The 20,762-nt window shown below is 41.6% G+C and overlaps 1 protein-coding gene across 1 annotated transcript in view; it reads right to left on the bottom strand.

Moving 5' to 3' along the window:
• Positions 1 to 942: 942 nt before the first annotated feature.
• The window catches only part of LOC108913374 (sushi, von Willebrand factor type A, EGF and pentraxin domain-containing protein 1-like), a 67,165-nt gene continuing 47,345 nt past the window's right edge, over positions 943 to 20,762 (bottom strand). Inside the window, exon 4 of the mRNA XM_018718926.1 lies at positions 943 to 1,130. Coding sequence (XP_018574442.1) covers positions 970 to 1,130 — 161 coding nt within the window. The 3' untranslated portion in view covers positions 943 to 969. The remainder of the gene's footprint in view (positions 1,131 to 20,762) is intronic.

The following is a 20,762-nucleotide window of genomic DNA, read 5'->3' as shown; positions in this document are numbered from 1 at the left end:
GCGTACTTTTTTTTTCTTTAAAACAGTTCAATACAAATCCTGTTCGAACGCCACTGGTAGAAATTTTTTGAAAACTTTTACATCAAAAAATGTAATTTAATGGTCAAAAGAAGTGTACCAAATTTTGTGGAAATATCTGGAGTGGTAGGAAAGTTATGATAAAAAAGGCATTTTTTCCTTAAAACTTTAACACCCTGTATCTCGGAAACGAAGCATTTTCGGACATACTTTTATTTAAAAAATTTTCTTATTTTCTTGCAAACTATACAGTGTAAAAGGAAAGTATCAACTTAAAATTCACCCTGTATATAGAGCAGGAAGGGTAGTCTTGACTGACTAGTTAAGAAAAAAAACAGTGATGTATTTGGGATTGCAGTCAACAGTGCTAAGGGCTAGTATAATAAGAACACTCTATGTTGTTGTCAAGCTTTCGGAAATGTTTATTTCCTTTCTCAAGACATCTGTAAAAAATGACAAAAATGCTTAGAATAATAAGTTATAAAAGCTTATTATATACTTACAAACGTGAGATTATAATATAAAAACCATCAAAAAGAGATACAAGAACATTGTTGTTAAAATTTTATGAACTTCACTAGATTAAAAACAATTGTAACTATAATCAACATTTAAAAAATAAACAATTTTTCAGTCAATTTTTAACATTTTACAACTAATACAGTAAAAAGGAGCCTTTGAAATTTGAACTATTTTTTATATCTTTATCAGAACAAGTTTTTTGAAAACAATCTACTAATATTCAAACTAGTAAACAGCCAATGAGGTTAAAAAACAACATACAGGGACAATTAGCATTGCCAACCACAATATCAACTTAAAACGGAGGCGGCAAATCACTCCAAATTTGAAAACAACATAGGTAAATTTCTATATTTATCAAAATGTAATACAAAAATATAAATACAACTCAAATTATTCATATCTGACTGCGTGAATGATCCTATATATTCAACAAACTTCTGTGTCTCCTTCCCAAACTCCATACTTATTACATGTTATTTTATGACGAGATCCATCTGAACACATAATTGTAACTGTATCATTGTAGAGGAAAGATTTTCCTTGTATGAGTGCACCTTCTTGCAAATTAGGTTTTCGGCAAGATTTTTCTGTAAATATATTATTTTATATATTAATAAATGTGACAAAAAAAAGAAAATTTATTACTGGTTCACAAGTTCTACTAATATACAGGGTGTTTGGAAAAGTTGGGACAGGAGGTGAAAGTACAGCCAAAAATAGTAAAAAAAAGTTCCTATAAACATTGGCCCTCCGGAGCACCGTTACTGAAATATGACCCTCCAAAGGAGTCTTATCAGTTGGATATTTTTTAAAATAACTTTCTTTCTGATTAAGATAATGGAATGGAAATTGTAGGTAATAATCATACCATAAGAGTCTTGTACTATCATAAGTTTCATCAAAATCGGTTATAAATAAGAATAGTTTTCTAACTACCCTTCTCCAAAATTTTTCGATTTTATTTTATTCCTTTGAATTATCAAGCAAATAATAATTTTTAATGAATAGGCTTTTTTGAAGAAAAAATTTCTCTACTTTTTTCGAATTCTGCGTAGCACAATGATATTTTTTTTTACTTTCAGCTCCTCTAAATAATCTTCCAAGAATGTTACTTGCTGCTTATAATTTCGGCTTTTAATAAAATGTTCGTCTATGTGGCGCATTTGTAAATCTTGCAAATCATTCAATAAATTTTTCTGCTCATATGCTTTACTTAAAGCATCTGCATCTACATCTTCACAAACCACTTTTAGAAAATGAGTGCAACATAAATAAACTCCTACCAGTTGTCCCTCTAAAATGTTCTCTTTAGTCAATCAGTTGATACCATTTTATTAACTACTCGAGAAGAATACACCTATTAAAAGCCTTGCGTGCAAATTCGAAAACTAAAAATCTGTCACTTCACCAAAAAATGGTGGCCAATAATTGTGCTCTACACAAAAGTAACGGAAAGATTTTTAAAATTGCGTACAGGTAAATTTTTCGTTTTCGGAAAAGGAATTCTTATTCGGTTGCTCTAGATTGTATCAAAATATATTAACGGTAAAAAGCCACATGATGAAATCGATTTCAATACCTACAATCGCTTTAGACTGTACAATTTCTCGGTAAATGGAAATCTAACCTCCTTTATGTACCTATTCGGAATAAATAGATTGCATTAAGCTTAATTAAGTCCAAGATATCGTTTTTACTTCTAATTTAATTATATTTGCAGTAATTAAGGAATTAACTAATCGTAGAAAGACTAAAATACTTCCAGTAGGTATAGCATCATTAGCATCGTACGACATAGCTAATTTTGTGCTGTTATGACTTCCACATCCTTCAAGAAATTTTTATAAAGAGCAGTATGTATAAAATTTTAAGAAATATTTTTCTTGTTCTCAGGTAACCACAAATGACCATAATAAGCAAATGGACCAAGTTATGAAGTTTTTTTTTTGTTTTTTTATATACAGGGTGTCGGGAAAGGTCATGTCAAAAATGAGGGGAGCTCAAAATAGCTGTAGTAGGTACTTCATAAACAATTTTTTTCCTATCGGGCTTCGTTGTGGAGTTATTCGTCTTCATAAAAAGAAGTTTGAAAACAAATTCCAATTATAACTTCTAAGTCATGACAACAATGAAATTTGGGCAATTAAATTAACTCATGATAATGTTAATTTCCAAGTTCAAACAGATATTCAATATGCCTAGATTATACAGGAGCAGACAAAATTATCCATTTAAATTTATACATCTTTGACAGTGTTGCCAAATTTGGCATTTTTCTTTCACAGTTCGATTTCTCTCACCGATCCGGTGTGTGTCGGGAAATAAAAGTAAAATATCCGTTTCGATGGAGATCAGTGACAGTCATAAAATTTTTAACTTAGAGTGACAGTCGTTCGAGCGCTCGAAGCCAAGCGAGTGCTGATGGAAATTAGAGTTTTAGAATCGTTCAAAAGCCGATAGTGTGACTTATTAGTTAGTGGAAGTCGCAAAGTAACGGTAAACGCGGAGAAATATCATATCGCGCGGGCTGACAGTTAAGTGACAGCGGTGAGAAGACGTTGTTAGGCCGCGAGAACTGGGTAGTTCCACGAGCCGCGAACGGGAAAAAGTTGGAGAGGCATTCATTTCTGGAAGAATTCGACGTTGCAGAACATTCAGCGAGCCGAAAACCCGATAGACAGTTGACCTGCGTCGTGAGAAGTAAATTTTAGTGACCGGAACCGAGAAGTACGTCGTACCGGGTGTGTAAAACTTACCTGTCCATGAGTGGTTGAAAGGGTGGTAAAGGGTGTAAACTTATCTGTAATATATCTGTTGTGAAGATTTGGCGTCTTTTACTGCGTGTCCTGTTGAGTAGCTTTGATCACCAGTGGTGCGTACATTGTAGTAACCAATCTGAAACAAAGAAAAGTGTTTCCAGCCTGGAAGGTGTCCTGAAGGACTGACCAGCGACCGAAGCAGTCTGTAGCACGACGATAAGACAATTAACTTTGGTATATCGCAAAATTTGTGATTGAGACTTAAGAAAGATAGACTAGTATAGGTGTTAGAGACTAAAGGTTACAAAGAGTAGATTGAGTTGGTGATAGTAATTAAAGTAGTATTACTAGAAAGAAGGAATAGTTTTGCAGAAGTAATGAAAGCTAGAAGGTGCTAGATAGAGTCGTAAGAAACCTGGAAACGAGAAGAAAAAATAAAAATAAAGTTAAATAGCCTTTAAGTAACGTCGTGTCAGTAAAATTCATATACAGGGGGATAGTTAACGATCAGACCTTAAAGTAAATTTCACTAGGACACCTGTGCATGTAAAAATGACCTCAAGACCGAATAGAGTAGCCTGTGTGCCGAAGCCAACGGCAGACGTCGGGGAGGACCTGCTTCAGGAATCGTTGACCTCGACGGAGTCGTTGGAGGTTGTGTTCGCGACTAATGGGGGTGTCATTCCTAGCGTAGCCTACACAAGGGAAGAAATGGCAGAATCACGTCCTCAGCTCGAACTGCGATTCTCGGAAAGTTTGAATACTGAAACGAATTACCCGGACATAGATGCCGGAGGGTCCGTAGGCGCTGCGCAGGCTCTCGAACGGGAACATGGCGCCCAACGTGGGGCGCGAGTCGACGACCAGAGATTAATGACCCTCATGCTCTAACGACTGAGATAACTACGCAGACAACAAATGTAATGGATTGGTTAGAAGCTGGAGAAGATAAAACGCCTGTTCTGGGCTACAGGCCAAAAAATTTAGCTCAGTGGCGCCCAAAAGAGAGAAAAAGAGGAAGATGGTGAAGAGAGAATAGTAAAGATGTTTAAAGAAGCTATGGAAAAGGTGGTAGCTGTGAGAAATGTGCCAAGAGAAGAGGTTAGAAGGCCGGAGTTCGATCCGATCTTTGCCGGCACCGATCACGAAAGTCCTAAGAAATTCTTGGAAGAAGTTAGAGAGGTGTGCTTAAAAGAGAGGTACGACGAAAGGAATTGGACCAAGTTTGCTGTAACGAGGCTACGCAGAGATGCAGAAAATTGGTATAGGATATAAAAATATTTCGATTGGTCATTTCAAGAATTTGCGGCGAATCTATTAAATAAATTTATCACATATACACAACCTCACATATACAATGTATATGTGAGGTTGAAATTGCAGCAAGATTTACTGTGCAAACATCAGGGAAAAGAAGATGTTACAGTATTTATCGCACAGAAATTGGCGTTATATAGAAGGTTAGAATTCGAGATCCCTATGCATATGCTAGTACCCCAATTAAGAGTACTAATGAAATCTGAGATCCAAATGGCTGTCGCAGGTAGAATGATTGGAAGCGTCGAAGAACTTACAAGAGTAGCGTTCGAAGTGGAGTTACAAATGAGATTTCCCACTGAAGATAGATGAGTCCCCGGGATTACGATTGGGCAAGAGTTGGTGCCGATGGGACCGCGAATGAGACAAGTAAAATCCTGGATGTCGAATATGTAGTGGTAACCATTGTCGCCGACCCGAATTTTCGAAGGCTGTGACGTCACACCATTTTCGCCCGTCCGCCTGTTTTACGTTGGGTCGAGGAGCCGCGTGACGACACCGTTCAGTGCACGTCCGCCAGTTTTGGGTTGGGCTCCGGCACTTTCTCGATCGGAGCGTGGACGACGGGCGCTTCCCGTTAAATTAAAAAAAAACGTTACATTTCTGCGCAACGTGATTGGCTCCCGCGCAGAAATAACGGTTAAACTACGTCACAAATCTTATAAAAACGCCCTGAAAAAAGGTTCAATCCGCGACGGTCACGAACTCGTGCAGTTCGAGCTAAGCTTTTTGTTCATTCCGCACTAGCTACGAACTCGAGAGGTTCTAGTTAGTTCATCTTTCATTAGCCACAACCCCGTGAGGTTGATCATCCTAAATAAGCTGTTTACGATAGTTACGAACTCGTGAAGTTCTAACTGGTTTTTCGCATGTAATTTGCCGCATGTGCATCGTATCTACAACCTAACTTTCGTTTTTCCAACTTACTCGCCACTAAGGTCGCGATAATTTGTAATTAGCTTAATTCGTTTACCGCGTGATATACAGGGTACTTCAAGAGTCAGTTGTCTGAGCACCGACCAGCAATTGACTCAATATAAGGATTCGTAAGACATAGTTTATCTTCGAGTCGCGTAATTTTTATTACGAGTCTATAAACTAAAAATTCAAAGTCTGTAATTTTTATTGCGGACTATAAACTTTACCGCCGTGGCAATCGCGTGCCTCAACGAGGGAAAAGTCTTCAGTGGAGCTAATTGACCGTTGCCGAGCGCCTGCAAGGATTTACGGTCTCTTGGCACCCATAGAAGCAAGAACAGGAGCAACACACCGTGAGGCTTTACACTGGGTCTGACGCCGGCGTCAACCCTAAGCCCTAGAAGAAACAAGATAGAGCCAGAGTTCTAACGACGGGGTGCGACCATAAGCCGCCCTCGAGGAAGCGACTAGGCCCAAGCTAGAAAAAGACGACCATCGGTCATCCGTGAAAATATCGCTTCGTGCTCGACTGGCACGTCGTAAAACGGGCTTACGTACGGCCAGTCCCCGGGAACTGATGAGGTGGTGAAGATTTGCGCTCGCGTTTCGCGTTAGGGACTTTTCTATGCGTACCACCGGCACAGGGAGTTCCTTAAGAGAAGCAGGGTAGGATTTGCGAGATCCTTTCATCAAATTTCCAAGAATGGCAGAGGAGCATCGAAGAAATGGCGCCCAACGTGTAGGGGCAACGCACGAACCAGCTACGAGCTATCCGAGATGGCGGGATATGCTCGAGAGTAGCTGGGCGGCGAGGATGTCCGGAAGGACATAAACCTCCGAAACCTCAAGAATCGAAGAAATCGAGCAAGGAGTCCTGACCTGGAGGACTCTCGACGCGACAGGACCCGGGGAGGTACCTGTCGCCGCACCCAGACGAACGACGACGCCACGTAGCCAGGAGCGCGGCCAGGAAATCAGCGCTGATGTCGAGCAGCGGCTGGCCACTCGCGCGATGCTGTTAGCCATCACAGCATTAACCGAGCGGACAGGGGCCCTGCAGCGACAACAGTTCCCCCAGAAGCCGGAATTCGAGTACCATGGACGGGAAGACGAGGATCCCGAACAGTACATGGACGTGTTCTCCATCGAGCCTAGACCGGCGTCGACGAAACTAGCTGAACATCGCATAGTTCTACGCGACGAAGACCCTGTAAATACCCCGCAATATAGATGTTCCGAGGAAAAGAAGCGTGTAATTAACAAGGCTTGCGAACAAATGTTGCCACAGAGAGTGATACTACGAAGTACTTCAGAGTACAATTCACCAGAACTGCTTGTGAAGAAGAAGGATGGTAGCCAGCGCTTCTGTGTGGATTACCGTAAGCTAAATAAAGAGACGCTCGTCGAAACAGGCACACTACCTCCAATTGACGACATGCTTAAGGAGCTGGCAAAGAACTTCACGACCCTAGACCTTAAAGCAGGTTATTGGCAGGTACCTGTACAAGAGGCGTCTAAGCGATACACGACGTTCACAACACCAGACGGCGGCAGCTACGAGTTCAACGTCATGCCCTTCGGGTTATCTGGAGCCCCAGGTACCTTCCAGAAGCTCATGACCGAGGTTTTGCGAGGACAATTACACCGCTTCGTGAAGGTGTACCTAGACGACATCGTCGTCTATAGTGTAAGACGCCGTAGGAGCACGTAGAACACCTCAGACTGGTGTTCGAACGACTCCGGCAACACGGACTGTGCGTCTCACCCGAGAAGTGCAGCTTTGCTGCGACGCATATAGAATGCCTATCGTCACCAAGGACCACAACCTGCCTCAAGAACGGCACCTAACGCGTATCCAGGAACACGCGCCGCCAAAGAACGTCAAGGAGTTGCGACAGTTTCTCGGGCTTGCCGGATGGCTATGTGAATACGTACCGCGGTTCGCCTTACTGGCAGCTCCCCTCACAAATTTATTAGACGCCAGTCGACGCTTCCGCTGGACAGCTAGGGAGCAGGAGGCTTTTGACGAACTCAAGCTTGCTTTAGTTCACCACGAGCCCCTGCACAGGCCAAAAACCGGCCTGCCTTACTGCCTGCAGACCGACGCCAGCGCCGTGGGGATGGCCGCCGTGCTATTCCAGAAAAACGACGATGGAACAAGAAGATTAATATTTTGCGCGTCATCGAAGTTCTCGAAAACCGAGTCGAGGTACCACGTGAACGAGCAAGAGGCCCTTGCGGTGATTTACGGTATTAGAAAATACCGTCAACACCTGGAGGACCGCGAGTTCACCCTCTACACGGACAGTAGAGCGCTTCTTTGGCTAGACCGGTACAAAGATGAGAAAACGAAATTAACTCGGTGGGCCTTGATGCTACAAGGGTACCGGTTTCGCATTGTCCACGTACCAGATCGAATCAACGAGCTACCGGATTTTCTATCACGAAACCCCGAGGAGGAAGCGCGTGAAGAATGTCCACCCGAGACCGACGATAGGATGTACCCGGTCGTGAACCACGTCGAGGAAGTTGCAGGCCGCGAACAAAATCCGCTGTTGGAGCAAGAGGAGCCCCAACTCGTCAAAGATGATGTCCACGTACGTGAAGTGAATGCGCCGGGAGGACAAGAGGACAACCGGCCCAACGAAATCGACGAAGAAGGGATCCAAGTACAACAACCGCCGAACCTTGGAGAGATACCCGCCGAAGACGTGCCGCTGTTCGAGCGCGTTCAGCGAGCACAAGGCGAAGATGACCAGTGTCGTACAGACAGGGCTACGTTGTACCGCATACAGCGCGATGGCCCCGAAACAGAAACAGAGCGTCGCATCGCCGAGGTTTACGTCTTCGAAAGAGGCTATATATGGAGAAGATATGGCGACCGCCGAGCATTGTACGTACCAGGTACAATGCAAGAAGATGTGATCGAAGCCTACCACGACGCCGTGCGCGCCGCCCACCCAGGGCGAGACGAAACACTCGGGCCATCCAAAGGTACTATGACTGACGCGGCATGAGAGAATCAGTCACAGACCACGTCAAAGCGTGCCTTGTATACGCGTCAACCAAGGCCGGGAACGGGCAGCCTAGGGCTCCGCTCCGGCCTCGAGTCCCCACGGATGCGGCACACACCTGGAGCTTTGACGTTCTAGGGCCGTATCCAGAAACAAAGAAAAAGAATAAATACGTTATAATCGCTGTGGATATCTTCAGCAAATGGGTGGAGGCCATCGCCGTACCGCGGGTACGCCACCGGGAGATGCGAGCCTTCGTCCAGGATATTTGCACGAAATGGGGGTATCCACAAGCGTGCATAACAAACAACGGGGGAGTTTTCCGCGGGAGAAAATGGTTGAAGTACCTGGAGGAGTTGAAGATCACCCCGTATTACGCCGCTATCTACCACCAGCGGGCGAACCCAGTGGAACGTAGGGTTCAAAAAGATGCTACGAATTAGACGTAAAGCGGATCGTAGGTGGGACGCCTACATCAGCGAGACGCTATTCGTACTCCGGAATCGAACCAATGCGTCCACGGGGATGACGCCCAGTGAGATCATGACGGGGGGATTGCTCAAACGCCCCGGCGAATGGGTGATTCCGCCGCAGGTCGCATCACCAGCTCAATGAACGGCGGAAGCGCGTTATGAACGGTTGAGAAGAGCCAGGGATCGCCAGCAGATTTTCCAGCGAAATCTCTACCCCGAACCGCGAGAAGCCCCGTTTGAATTCGCCGTCGGTGATGAGGTCATGACACGAGTCTGGCCAGGGACATCCGCCGATCCGTTTTGCGCCAAGTGGACACGCCCACACAGCGTCGTGCGCCGCGAGGGAGAAACGACGTATACCATCGAACGGGACGGCGCGCATTCGCGCATCCACCTCGATGATCTACGTCCGGCACCGCGACGCGTCGCATAACGAAAATAATTCAAGAGGAAGTGAACTTCAGGCACGCCGACGTGGGAAGTCAAATCGACGGACTCGATCGAAAACCAACCGCGTACCGGCAGCGCCGCGAGTTCAGTGACCCCCCAAAGCTTGCTTACGCATGGCATGCACAAAGACGTTTTTCGCACGCGTTGGCATGACCATAAAGCATGGACTTTTGCACCTCTTTCTTTTGCACTTCGCATTTCTGCACTGCACCTTTGCATGTTTAGTTTTTAAAGAACCTATAATCATAATAGTCATTTTCGTATGTTTTAGAGTTGAACCAGGGACCAGGCGAGAAGGAACCACCGTCGGGGCCGCCCTATCGCCACCGACGCCATCCCCGTTACCACAGAGCCGGGATCGGGGCGGTCCAGGAAGACCTGAAACATTTTCCCCGTCCTTACGTTCCCTCCTGCAGGTTTCTCGCTCGCTCTTCCTGCAGGAAGTAATCGAGCTAGCGGATGCATGCGTTGTTGGAATAAAAATAAAGAAAAACCACAAAAAAATATACAAAAACAAAAAAAACACGGTGCTAAGACAATCTGAACTTGGAGATACCATACGAGGGAGATGTCGCGGACGCGAATTTTCGGAGGCTGTGACGTCACACCGTTTTCGCCCGTCTGTTTTACGTTGGGTCGAGGAGCCGCGTGACGACACCGTTCAGTGCATGTCCGCCTGTTTTGGGTTGGGCTCCGACACTTTCTCGATCGGAGCGTGGACGACGGCGCTTCCCGCCAAAATGAAAAAACCGTAACATTTCTGCGCAACGTGATTGGCTCCCGCGCAGAAATAACGGTTAAACTACGTCACAAATCTTATAAAAACGCCCTGAAAAAAGGGAACAAGGTTCATTCCGTGACGGCCACGAACTCGTGCAGTTCGAGCTAAGTTTTTTGTTCATTCCGCACTAGCTACGAACTCGAGAGGTTCTAGTTAGTTCATCTTCATTAGCCACAACCCCGTGAGGTTGATCATCCTAAATAAGCTTTTTACGATAGTTACGAACTCGTGAAGTTCTAACTGGTTTTTCGCATGTAATTTGCCGCATGCGCATCTACAATCTAACTTTCGTTTTTCCAAATTACTCGCCACTAAGGTCGCGATAATTTGTAAGTAGCTTCATTCGTTTACCGCGTGATATACAGGGTACTCCAAGAAACAGTTGTCTGAGCACCGACCAGCAATTGACTCAATATAAGGATTCGTAAGACATAGTCTATCTTCGAGACGCGTAATTTTTATTACGAGTCTATAAACTAAGAATTCAAAGTCTGTAATTTTTATTGCGGACTATAAACTTTACCGCCGTGGCAATCGCGTGCCTCAACGAGGGAAAAGTCATCAGTGGAGCTAATTGACCGTTGCCGAGCGCCTGCAAGGATTTACGGTCTCTTGGCCTGATGCCGGCGTCAACCCTAACCCCTAGAGGAAACAAGACAGAGCCAGCGTTCTAACGACGGGGTGCGACCATAAGCCACCCTCGAGGAAGCGACTAGGCCCAAGCTGGAAAAAAGACGACCATCGGTCATCCGTTAAAATATCGCTTCGTGGTGAAGATTCGCGCTCGCGTTTCGCGTTAGGGACTTTGCTGTGCGTACCACCGGCACAGGGAGGTCCTTAAGAGGAGAATTTGCGAGAACTTGTTATCAAATTTTCAAGAATGGCAGAGGAGCATTGAAGAAACCATTGGGCAAGAGAGTGCCCAAGGCGAGCAGTGGCGGGGCCGAGTCAAGGGGGAAGCCGGAGGCCGCTGCCCGAGATCACGGAACAGCCGGAAGAAAGAGTAGGATCCGAACAGGATCGAGGACCACGACGTTCGGAAAACTAGAAGAGGGCCACTGTCTGATTTAGGAAATGCGAAGGTATTTACATCGTTAGACCTAAAAAGTGGGTACTGTACGCCCAAGACTGCATTTCATACACCTGTTCATACGCTCAATATGAATTCGTGGTAATGCCCTTTGGGCTAAAGAATGCCCCATCAACTTTTCAAAAGTTAATGGTGGAGGTACTAGCAGGCTATGTAGATAAATTCGTCCACGTATATTTAGACGATATTATTATATACTCTGAAACACGAGAAGAACATAAAAATCACTTGCACCTGGTATTGGAACGGCTACGGTGCCATGGACTTACCTGTGCCCTAAAGAAATGTAAATTTGGCATGAAAGCATTAAATTACCTTGGCCACCGAGTAACTGCAGTACACAATGAAGCGCAGCATAAGCATCTTAACAAAGTCCAAAACTTCCAGAGTCCGTCAACCCAGAAAGATCTGCAGAAATTTTTAGGGTTAGCGAACTGGTTACGGGAGTATGTTCCTGACTATGCCCGTATTGCAGTACCTATGACAAACCTCCTAGGAAAAAGAAAATTTGTTTGGAATGAGGAAGCCGAAGCATCCTTCCAAGAGTTAAAGAGAGCCTTATTAAACCCATTACAGTTACATAGACCGGATTTTGAAAAAGAATTTATCCTCCAGACAGACGCTAGTGCCGTGGGGATGGGGGCGGTGCTCTACCAAGAGGGCCCCGAGAAGCAAAAACTAGTTACATCTTGCGCAAGTGCAAAATTTAGTGGGGCAGAAACTCGGTACCACTGTAACGAGCAGGAGGTCCTGGCAGCCGTCTGGGCGTGCAGGCGATACAGGCCCCTGCTCGAAAACAGAGAGTTTGTGTTACGCACTGATAGTCGGGCCTTGTTATGGTTAGACCGCTACAAGGAGGAAAGGGCCAAACTAACCCGCTATGCCCTACTCCTGCAAGAATTTAATTTTAAAGTAGAGCACTGCCCGGGGAAGAATAATAATTTGCCTGATTTCCTGAGTAGGAATCCCTGTGACGAAATGATGGAGCCAATCGATGAAGACAAGATTAGCTCCCCATCCCTCGAAGTAGAACCATTAAGAATAGTAGTAGAGATATGAGAGAGCAAACACAATGTGCATGTAAAGTTCAGTGTTCAGGTCATAGACACAAGGTCGATGACCAGTACATCTGGCATGGCATCATTTTAAAAATATAATCATATCTAAAAATAGCCACAGGCATCATTTCTAAAAGTAGAATATTACATCATATCTATTAATAGAATGCACATCTGACATGACATCATTTTTAAAAATAGAATATTACATCATTCTAAAAATAGCCACATATGGTGGCACCATTTCTAAAAATAGAACATTACATCATATCTATTAATAGAATGCACATCTGGCATTTCTAAAAATAGAATATGTGCACATGGAAGGGGGAGCTCATAGCCGCTAAAAAACAAGCAAGAAGCTAGCTAGGAACATTATTATGGTTGGTTCGGTGGAGATAAAACAGTGTTCTGTTTGTCGTAAAATAATTTGTAAATTTTATACTTACTGATTTCTGGTTATTTAAACGTAGAGTGATAATTAGTTATTGTAATCAGTTGTGTCATCAACCAAGACCAGTACAGCTTTTTAGAATAACCGATAAACAATATATGGATGGCATATGTGAATGAAGTGGAAATAAAAGATCTCGAAAGTGGCGTTCGAAATTTACATCAGACTTTCTCAAATCTCAACTTTGATACAGCTCACGAAGCAGTCTATGGAATGGGGAATTATTTTTCTCCAGAATACTGTGAAAAATTAGCTGAGGAGTATGGGGAGGCGGTAGAATTATGTGAGGATTAGAAGAACGTTTTACCATAGATGAGCTTGTTACTGGTCTTATAGATTTAGGCATGATGGGGATGCTTCATAAAATTAAACATATACTGGATAGCCATCTAGCCAATAAAATTCCTGAATGTAAATGGGAATCTGATGACCAAGAGGAAAGCGATGTAGAAATGACACCAATAAGCTAGTATTAATATAATATATAATAAATCATATTATTATAAAATAGTTTTATTATTCTATATAAATTATTTATATACCACCAAAATGAATCAGTATGTCTATAGAAACAATAATGAACGCTTCGAAATTAATAGTTCTGCAAACTATTTTGAAAAGTTCGCTAATTATACAGCGACCTTATAATTCAAAAGAGGTGTTTATTTGCTTTGATTATAACGGAACGCATAATGACAGCTGGCCCATTAATTGGAAAAGAATGAAATCTTATATGTAGACATGATTATCTGGAAATGTTGTAACGTACTTTACTCAGTTGCCAAATTTTTGTAACTCCCTTTATATACTTTACTTGGTTTTGATTTTGCGGTGGTGACGGTTCGGTTCAGACGTTACTTGTGGCCGCCCCCGGTATACTACCAACTCTAAACGGAATCTTAATTCGTAATTTCGAATTCTAATTTATTGACGTCACTGACGTCCCTGTTTGGACGCCTAATTTTGTGACGACCCTCGACTACTAGTTTATCGGCAGCGGTGGTTGGCAGCCGGCGGTGGTGAGTGACGTCACAGGAACGTACTCCGGATTGAATCTTTTTGTTCGGTTTTTGTCTCGGGCGCCAGTTTCCCAATCGGTTACGTGGGGGAAACTCCACGTGAAACCTACCCTCGGTTTAGAGTAAGTACTCGGGATAGCTGCAGTGAAGAAAGTTTAATTCCAGGGGTCTGTTATATTTCTCTTAATTTCAAGCAAAGTAGTTCTCTGAGTGTAGTGTTATTTTCCTTTCAAAATAAACGGTCTTATCAGTGTAGGTCACAAAAAGATAGTGCGACTTTTTACTGAGCGGAATTTATCAATCTTATCGGTGTTAAGAATGAATACAAACGGGAATTATATTTACTAGATTTATTAATCAGGCCTATTGAACTTGAAACAAACAAACAAAAGTAAAACAGATTCTTATTACAGTTATTATAAACAACTAAAATTAGAAATGTACAAATAATGTACAAACGGTGGGAATAAAAATAGAATTGGTTAGAGCAATTATATATCACGGGATTAAAAATGCCTATTCGGTTTTCCGGCGCTGTAAAGAATTACAAAATTAGAACATACTAAAATATCGGTGGTCAGGACACAAAAATCGGTATGGTAGGCAAATGCAGTATTAGGCGGTTAGTTTATTTTTACAATAAACAATCTAATACTATAAGAAACGGTACGCCAACGGTATTCGGTTTTAATTTCGGTCGGTGCTAGAAAGAAAAACACAGTTAGCAAATCAGAGTAATAAATAATCAACAAATATGCCGATTCCAAATGGCTCTGAAACAAAGAAAAATAGATTACGGGCTACTCTAATGCTACAAATAAATATCGTCGGCGGTTTCTAGCAAATGCAACGGAAATATGCGGAGTTAATACCAGCCAAGGAGGAAGCGAAGCAAGCAATACACAAATGGCATAAATAAGCAAACGGTGATCAGGTACAGGAATAGTTTGGGTGACGGGAGGCAAAGTCTATTCGAGTGCACGTTCGGACGCGCGGCCGGTGACAGATTTCTCCTGGAAGCGGTGTTATGCACAGCCAACTCCCTGGGTCTATCCGTCGGTACGGCTGGCACTTAACGTCTTCCGCTGGCGATGTTATGCACAGTCAACCAGCAGTTTCAGTCAAGGTACCCCGCAACGTTCGTCAAAACGAGGGCGATGTTATGCACAGTCAACCCGCCGCCAGACAACGCCGCTGCCGCACCACGTACTGTATACGACAGATGTCTCCTGAAAGCGGTGTTATGCACAGCCAACTTCCTGGGTCTATCTGTCACGGTTTGGCCAGCACCTAACGTCTTCCACTGGCGATGTTATGCACAGTCAACCAGCGGTTTCAGTTAATGTGCCCTAGCTACGTTCCTCAAAACGAAGGCGATGTTATGCACAGTCAACCTCCGCCTGATAACGCCGCCGCCGCACCGGACAGCACTTAGTTCAAAATAGAGTTCAAAACTCGGCAGGACTTATACCAATATCAGGACAAGTAAAGATCAGGAAATACAATTTGCTTACTTATTCCGGGTCGCTGCTCCTGGTGGCTAACTCCTTCGGTTCGGATGGCGGTCTCTGGGTCAGTGTCAGGTCTTCGGGGTGGTCCTCAGGGCTGGAGCTGGAGCTCTTCGAGTTCAGGATCTGAACTGCCTGTTTTCGTCCAGGCACGGTTGTTTTATTGCCACAATCCCCCCTTAACTGACCAGGAGTCTTGGTGGGATTATGCGCGCGGCACTCGTCAGAGTGGGGCAAACGGACGGTTCAGCTCGACTCGCGGACAATAATTGCTCTTGCCAATTAAGTTAATTAAATAAATAAACAGCGAAACTCTTACACAAAACATAACATAAATACTGGTTCATTACATCGTTCAAATCTTCTATACCAACGAATAGTACCATTTACAAATTACGAATAAGAAGAGGTAATGGTGTAATACAGGACTCTGATTGGCTGGAGATTTATTGTAAACCCCCCACTTCTAATAATAACACCATAAATAGTGAATGCAACAAAGGACACGAAGCAAATACCTTCCTCATATGGTATATAGCGATTTGTTCTTCGTTGTTGCTGATTGTTACCAGTTTCCGAGAATTATGTCTGAAGAGCTGTGGTGTACGAGATGTATAACTGAAGATTTGATAAGTAAACACCGAAATGGTAAACCTTTGTACGATTTTACTGAAGAGGAGCTCAGAAATTTTCCACTACACTATCTGATCGAAAATGTCCAACCCATGGAACTTTTATATGCCTGGAACATACTTCCAATGCATTATACAAAAATGTTTTAGTTGAAAGTACAGCTACCATGTTTTGTGCACTACAACCGTCTAGATTGATCATCACATATAGATGGTCCACCAGTCTAGATGCTCTCTTTGTAAATGGGGTTTACAAAAATCTCAACAAATATTTTGTAAAGCAATGAATAAATAAAGAACTTAAAAAATATTTTTGGTTTTTATTTACAATTTTCAAAAAATGTCAGGTGTGGGATTCGAACCCACGCTACTTTACGGAACCAAGGCTTAAACAAAGCGCCTTATACCACTCAGCCAACCTGACCAATGAAACAAATATTTTTATTGTAATATTTATTGCAAATAATATTTACAAGTAAAATAAACTTCTTCATCTTGTTCCTTTTTATCCTCACTAAGCAACAGTTCTGCTGCCTCCAGTAAAGCATGCAAATTTCTTTCTGTTGTCACATCCACATGTCCCCACGCCAACGTATGAACACCGTCAGCTTTAACATACCTTTTGTCGTCTGCTGAAGAAAGGGCCACTTTGTTCTTTAGTTCGGTGTAAATAGTGTGTAGTGTGGATTTGAAAATATACATTTTTCGTAAAATGTTGCCACCTTTTTCTACAATCGTAACATAGTCGTCTAAATTTATTTCTTTTTTTATTACGTGTATGGAAACTCTTTTTGCTTTCTTCGTCACTTCACCAGCTCTTACACAGTAGGCTTTGACACCTGTTCCATAAAAACATTATATTGGTTTTCCTGCATATTCATCTTTCATCCGGCCGACCACAGACTTGGTTTTGGGTATATTCGGAATATATATGGAATCGGTGTCCGTATAGAGAACAGTTGCATTATCTCCATATATAGGTTTGATGAAACCATAAAGAAATTCGTAGATAATTGTTTTTGAAATTTCTAAAATCGAAAAGCCCACATATAATGGTTTGTCATATACAACTTTAACTCTATCCACCTGCACTGCAACCAAATGTTCGTTGAATATTGAGCAGGAATTAAAGTGGGGTAAAGCAATGAGCGCACGAGCACCGAGTTTTCGCGTTCTATTTTCCCAGCATGTACACAACCTGATATCTCTCCTCTTGTCAACATTTTCCATCGTTTTTTCAAATACCGAATTAACCAGAGATCTTTTTCAAATTCGTTCTTTACAGAATTTCTAAGCTTGGTATTCAAATCGATATAGGATCCTAACCACGGTGATTGAGAAAATTCCAGCACTCTATGTATTTTATTCAATTTCAGACCATATTTTAGACATTGTTTCAAATTCTTATAGTGAATTACGTAATTATATTTATTACGCAAATTTGGAATTAATTTAGAAGTTTTACTGTTGGGTGGAATCATTTGTTCTGGACAAAAAGGTAATTCATTGTGATTATCATGTAAGCTGTGTGGATATTCAAGGTCAACTTCTAAAACATAACCTTTAGACGAATTATCTTCAATCGTTGAACAATCAAAATTTTCAATATCTTGTTCCTTCAACCATCGAAAGCCACCAGTCGGAAGATAGTCTTTCATGGCTGCTCCATACAAATTTGTAGCGTCCAGGTACATGATATATGATGTGGGTTTTGTTGGATCATAATTTGGTAGGAATTTGTTATTGGATACCGATTTTCTTTTAGTGCACTGCGAGACACCTCCACGAATTGATTTTNTGAAAATATACATTTTTCGTAAAATGTTGCCACCTTTTTCTACAATTGTAACATAGTCATCTAAATTTATTTCTTTTTTTATTACGTGTTTGGAAACTCCTTTTGCTTTCTTCGTCACTTCACCAGCTCTTACACAGTAGGCTTTGGCACCTGTTCCGTAAAAACATTCTATTGGTTTTCCTGCATATTCATCTTTCATCCGGCCGACCACAGACTTGGTTTTGGGTATGTTATGAATATTTTCTAGAGGGAAATTTGAAGTATCGAAATAGTGCAAGTTTTTCTTTATATCTTCGTACGGATTGTCAGCAATAAGTTCCAAAATGAGGGAATCGGTGTCCGTATAGAGAACAGTTGCATTATCTCCATATATAGGTTTGATGAAACCATAGAGAAATTCGTAGATAATTGTTTTTGAAATTTCTAAAATCGAAAAGCCCACATATAATGGTTTGTCATATACAACTTTAACTCTTTCCATCTGCACTGCAACCAAATGTTCGTTGAATATTGAGCAGGAATTAAAGTGGGGTAAAGCAATGAGCGCACGAGCACCGAGTTTTCGCGTTCTATTTTCCCAGCATGTACACAACCTGATATCTCTCCTCTTGTCAACATTTTCCATCGTTTTTCCAAATACCGAATTAACCATCAATTTGAAGAGATCTTTTTCAAATTCGTTCTTTGCAGAATTTCTAAGGTTGGTATTCAAATCGATATAGGATCCTAACCACGGTGATTGAGAAAATTCCAGCACTCTATGTATTTTATTCAATTTCAGACCATATTTTAGACATTTTTTCAAATTCTTATAGTGAATTACGTAATTATATTTATTACGCAAATTTGGAATTAATTTAGAAGTTTTACTGTTGGGTGGAATCATTTGTTCTGGACAAAAAGGTAATTCATTGTGATTATCATGTAAGCTGTGTGGATATTCAAGGTCAACTTCTAAAACATAACCTTTAGACGAATTATCTTCAATCGTTGAACAATCAAAATTTTCAATATCTTGTTCCTTCAACCATCGAAAGCCGCCAGTCGGAAGATAGTCTTTCATGGCTGCTCCATACAAATTTGTAGCGTCCAGGTACATGATATATGATGTGGGTTTTGTTGGATCATAATTTGGTAGGAATTTGTTATTGGATACCGATTTTCTTTTAGTGCACTGCGAGACACCTCCACGAATTGATTTTCTGAAGAAATGTAAAGCATCCACATCCGTTAAAAGTTCAAGTTCAATTTGGGTGTGACGTAATGTGGCATCCCAGCTCAAAGATGGAGCAGTCAAATAATGAGCCGGATCCAACTTGTAGTGCGTTAAACACACTTTTCTAAAGTTTTCAAATACATCAGTCAGTAGAAAAACATCTGATTTTAAATATAAATCTGCATATTCTCCCAAAGTTTTACACTTGAATATATTCCACACTTTATTGGCTCTTTCGTAATCCTCATCAGAAATGAATTCGTCCGCCAATTCATTATAAAATTGCTCTTTTTTAGGTAATGCGGCTTCATCCAATTTCTCAAACGAGTCTACATAACTATAAGGAAATACACCCTTACGCCTAATCAAGTTGAACCCTTCCTCATCTTGAAAATATCTTTTAGTTTCAACACACTGATGTGATTCCAAAGTTTGACTTAGTTTGTCTAGAGATTTACTTAAAAGTCGAAAAGAGTCTACAAACTTCAATTTTAGGTATATGTCCGACTTCTTGGGATCCGCAGATTTCTCTACAAGAATGGATTTGGAGAAAGAGATATACTTCTCCTTTGTTTGTGCTATGACAGAAACATTCTCTTTCTTAAAAGCCAACTTCTTAATAAATAGAGAGGCATCGTAGTTTAGATTGTGAAAAAAAACCGGAAAAAATTTTGGAACTTATAGTTTAAATTACAAACAGAATGAGCTGCAGAACGGAAGCATCCTGTCAAATGACAGTGGTCGCGAACTTTAGTATCGGTATTGTCGAAAGGCTTCTCACAAATGTGACAGCAAGATGTATTTTTATATTCAATTTCCTCTTCCGCTGAAAGGGGTAACATCTCCTTAACGTGCTTTAAATGATTGTTGTACAGATCTACAACCATTTTATCCAATTTCTCAATAAATACCTCGGCAGGACTGGGTCCTCGATATGATTCAAATTTGGAGTATCTATCATCAAAATTGCATTTCACGTAGAACGCAAAGGAATAAGGTTCGTGTTCACACACTTTAACTGTAAAGGATTTATCTCCACGAGGTTCATTGTAATGGATCGGTTTTAATAAGCTTTCAAAATCAGCATAAATTACGAATGGTACTGGTAACTGCTTCTCAAAATTTACAAATTTTAGAATATTTTCAGGAACTGATTGTCCATATTTATTTACTATCAAGTTAGTAGANGCCACCAGTCGGAAGATAGTCTTTCATGGCTGCTCCATACAAATTTGTAGCGTCCAGGTACATGATATATGATGTGGGTTTTGTTGGATCATAATTTGGTAGGAATTTGTTACTGGATTCCGATTTTCTTTTAGTGCACTGCGAGACACCTCCACGAATTGATTTTCTGAAGAAATGTAAAGCATCCACATCCGTTAAAAGTTCAAGTTCAATTTGGGTGTGACGTAATGTGGCATCCCAGCTCAAAGATGGAGCAGTCAAATAATGAGCCGGATCCAACTTGTAGTGCGTTAAACACACTTTTCTAAAGTTTTCAAATACATCAGTCAGTAGAAAAACATCTGATTTTAAATATAAATCTGCATATTCTCCTAAAGTTTTACACTTGAATATATTCCACACTTTATTGGCTCTTTCGTAATCCTCATCAGAAATGAATTCGTCCGCCAATTCATTATAAAATTGCTCTTTTGAAGGTAATGTGGCTTCATCCAATTTCTCAAACGAGTCTACATAACTATAAGGAAATACACCTTTACGCCTA

Source organism: Anoplophora glabripennis, unplaced genomic scaffold, assembly GCF_000390285.2.
Source record: "Anoplophora glabripennis isolate ALB-LARVAE unplaced genomic scaffold, Agla_2.0 scaffold1006, whole genome shotgun sequence".
NCBI classification, from domain to species: domain Eukaryota; kingdom Metazoa; phylum Arthropoda; class Insecta; order Coleoptera; family Cerambycidae; genus Anoplophora; species Anoplophora glabripennis.
Note: the sequence above shows the minus strand (reverse complement) of the source record. Positions and strands in the feature narration are given on the sequence as shown.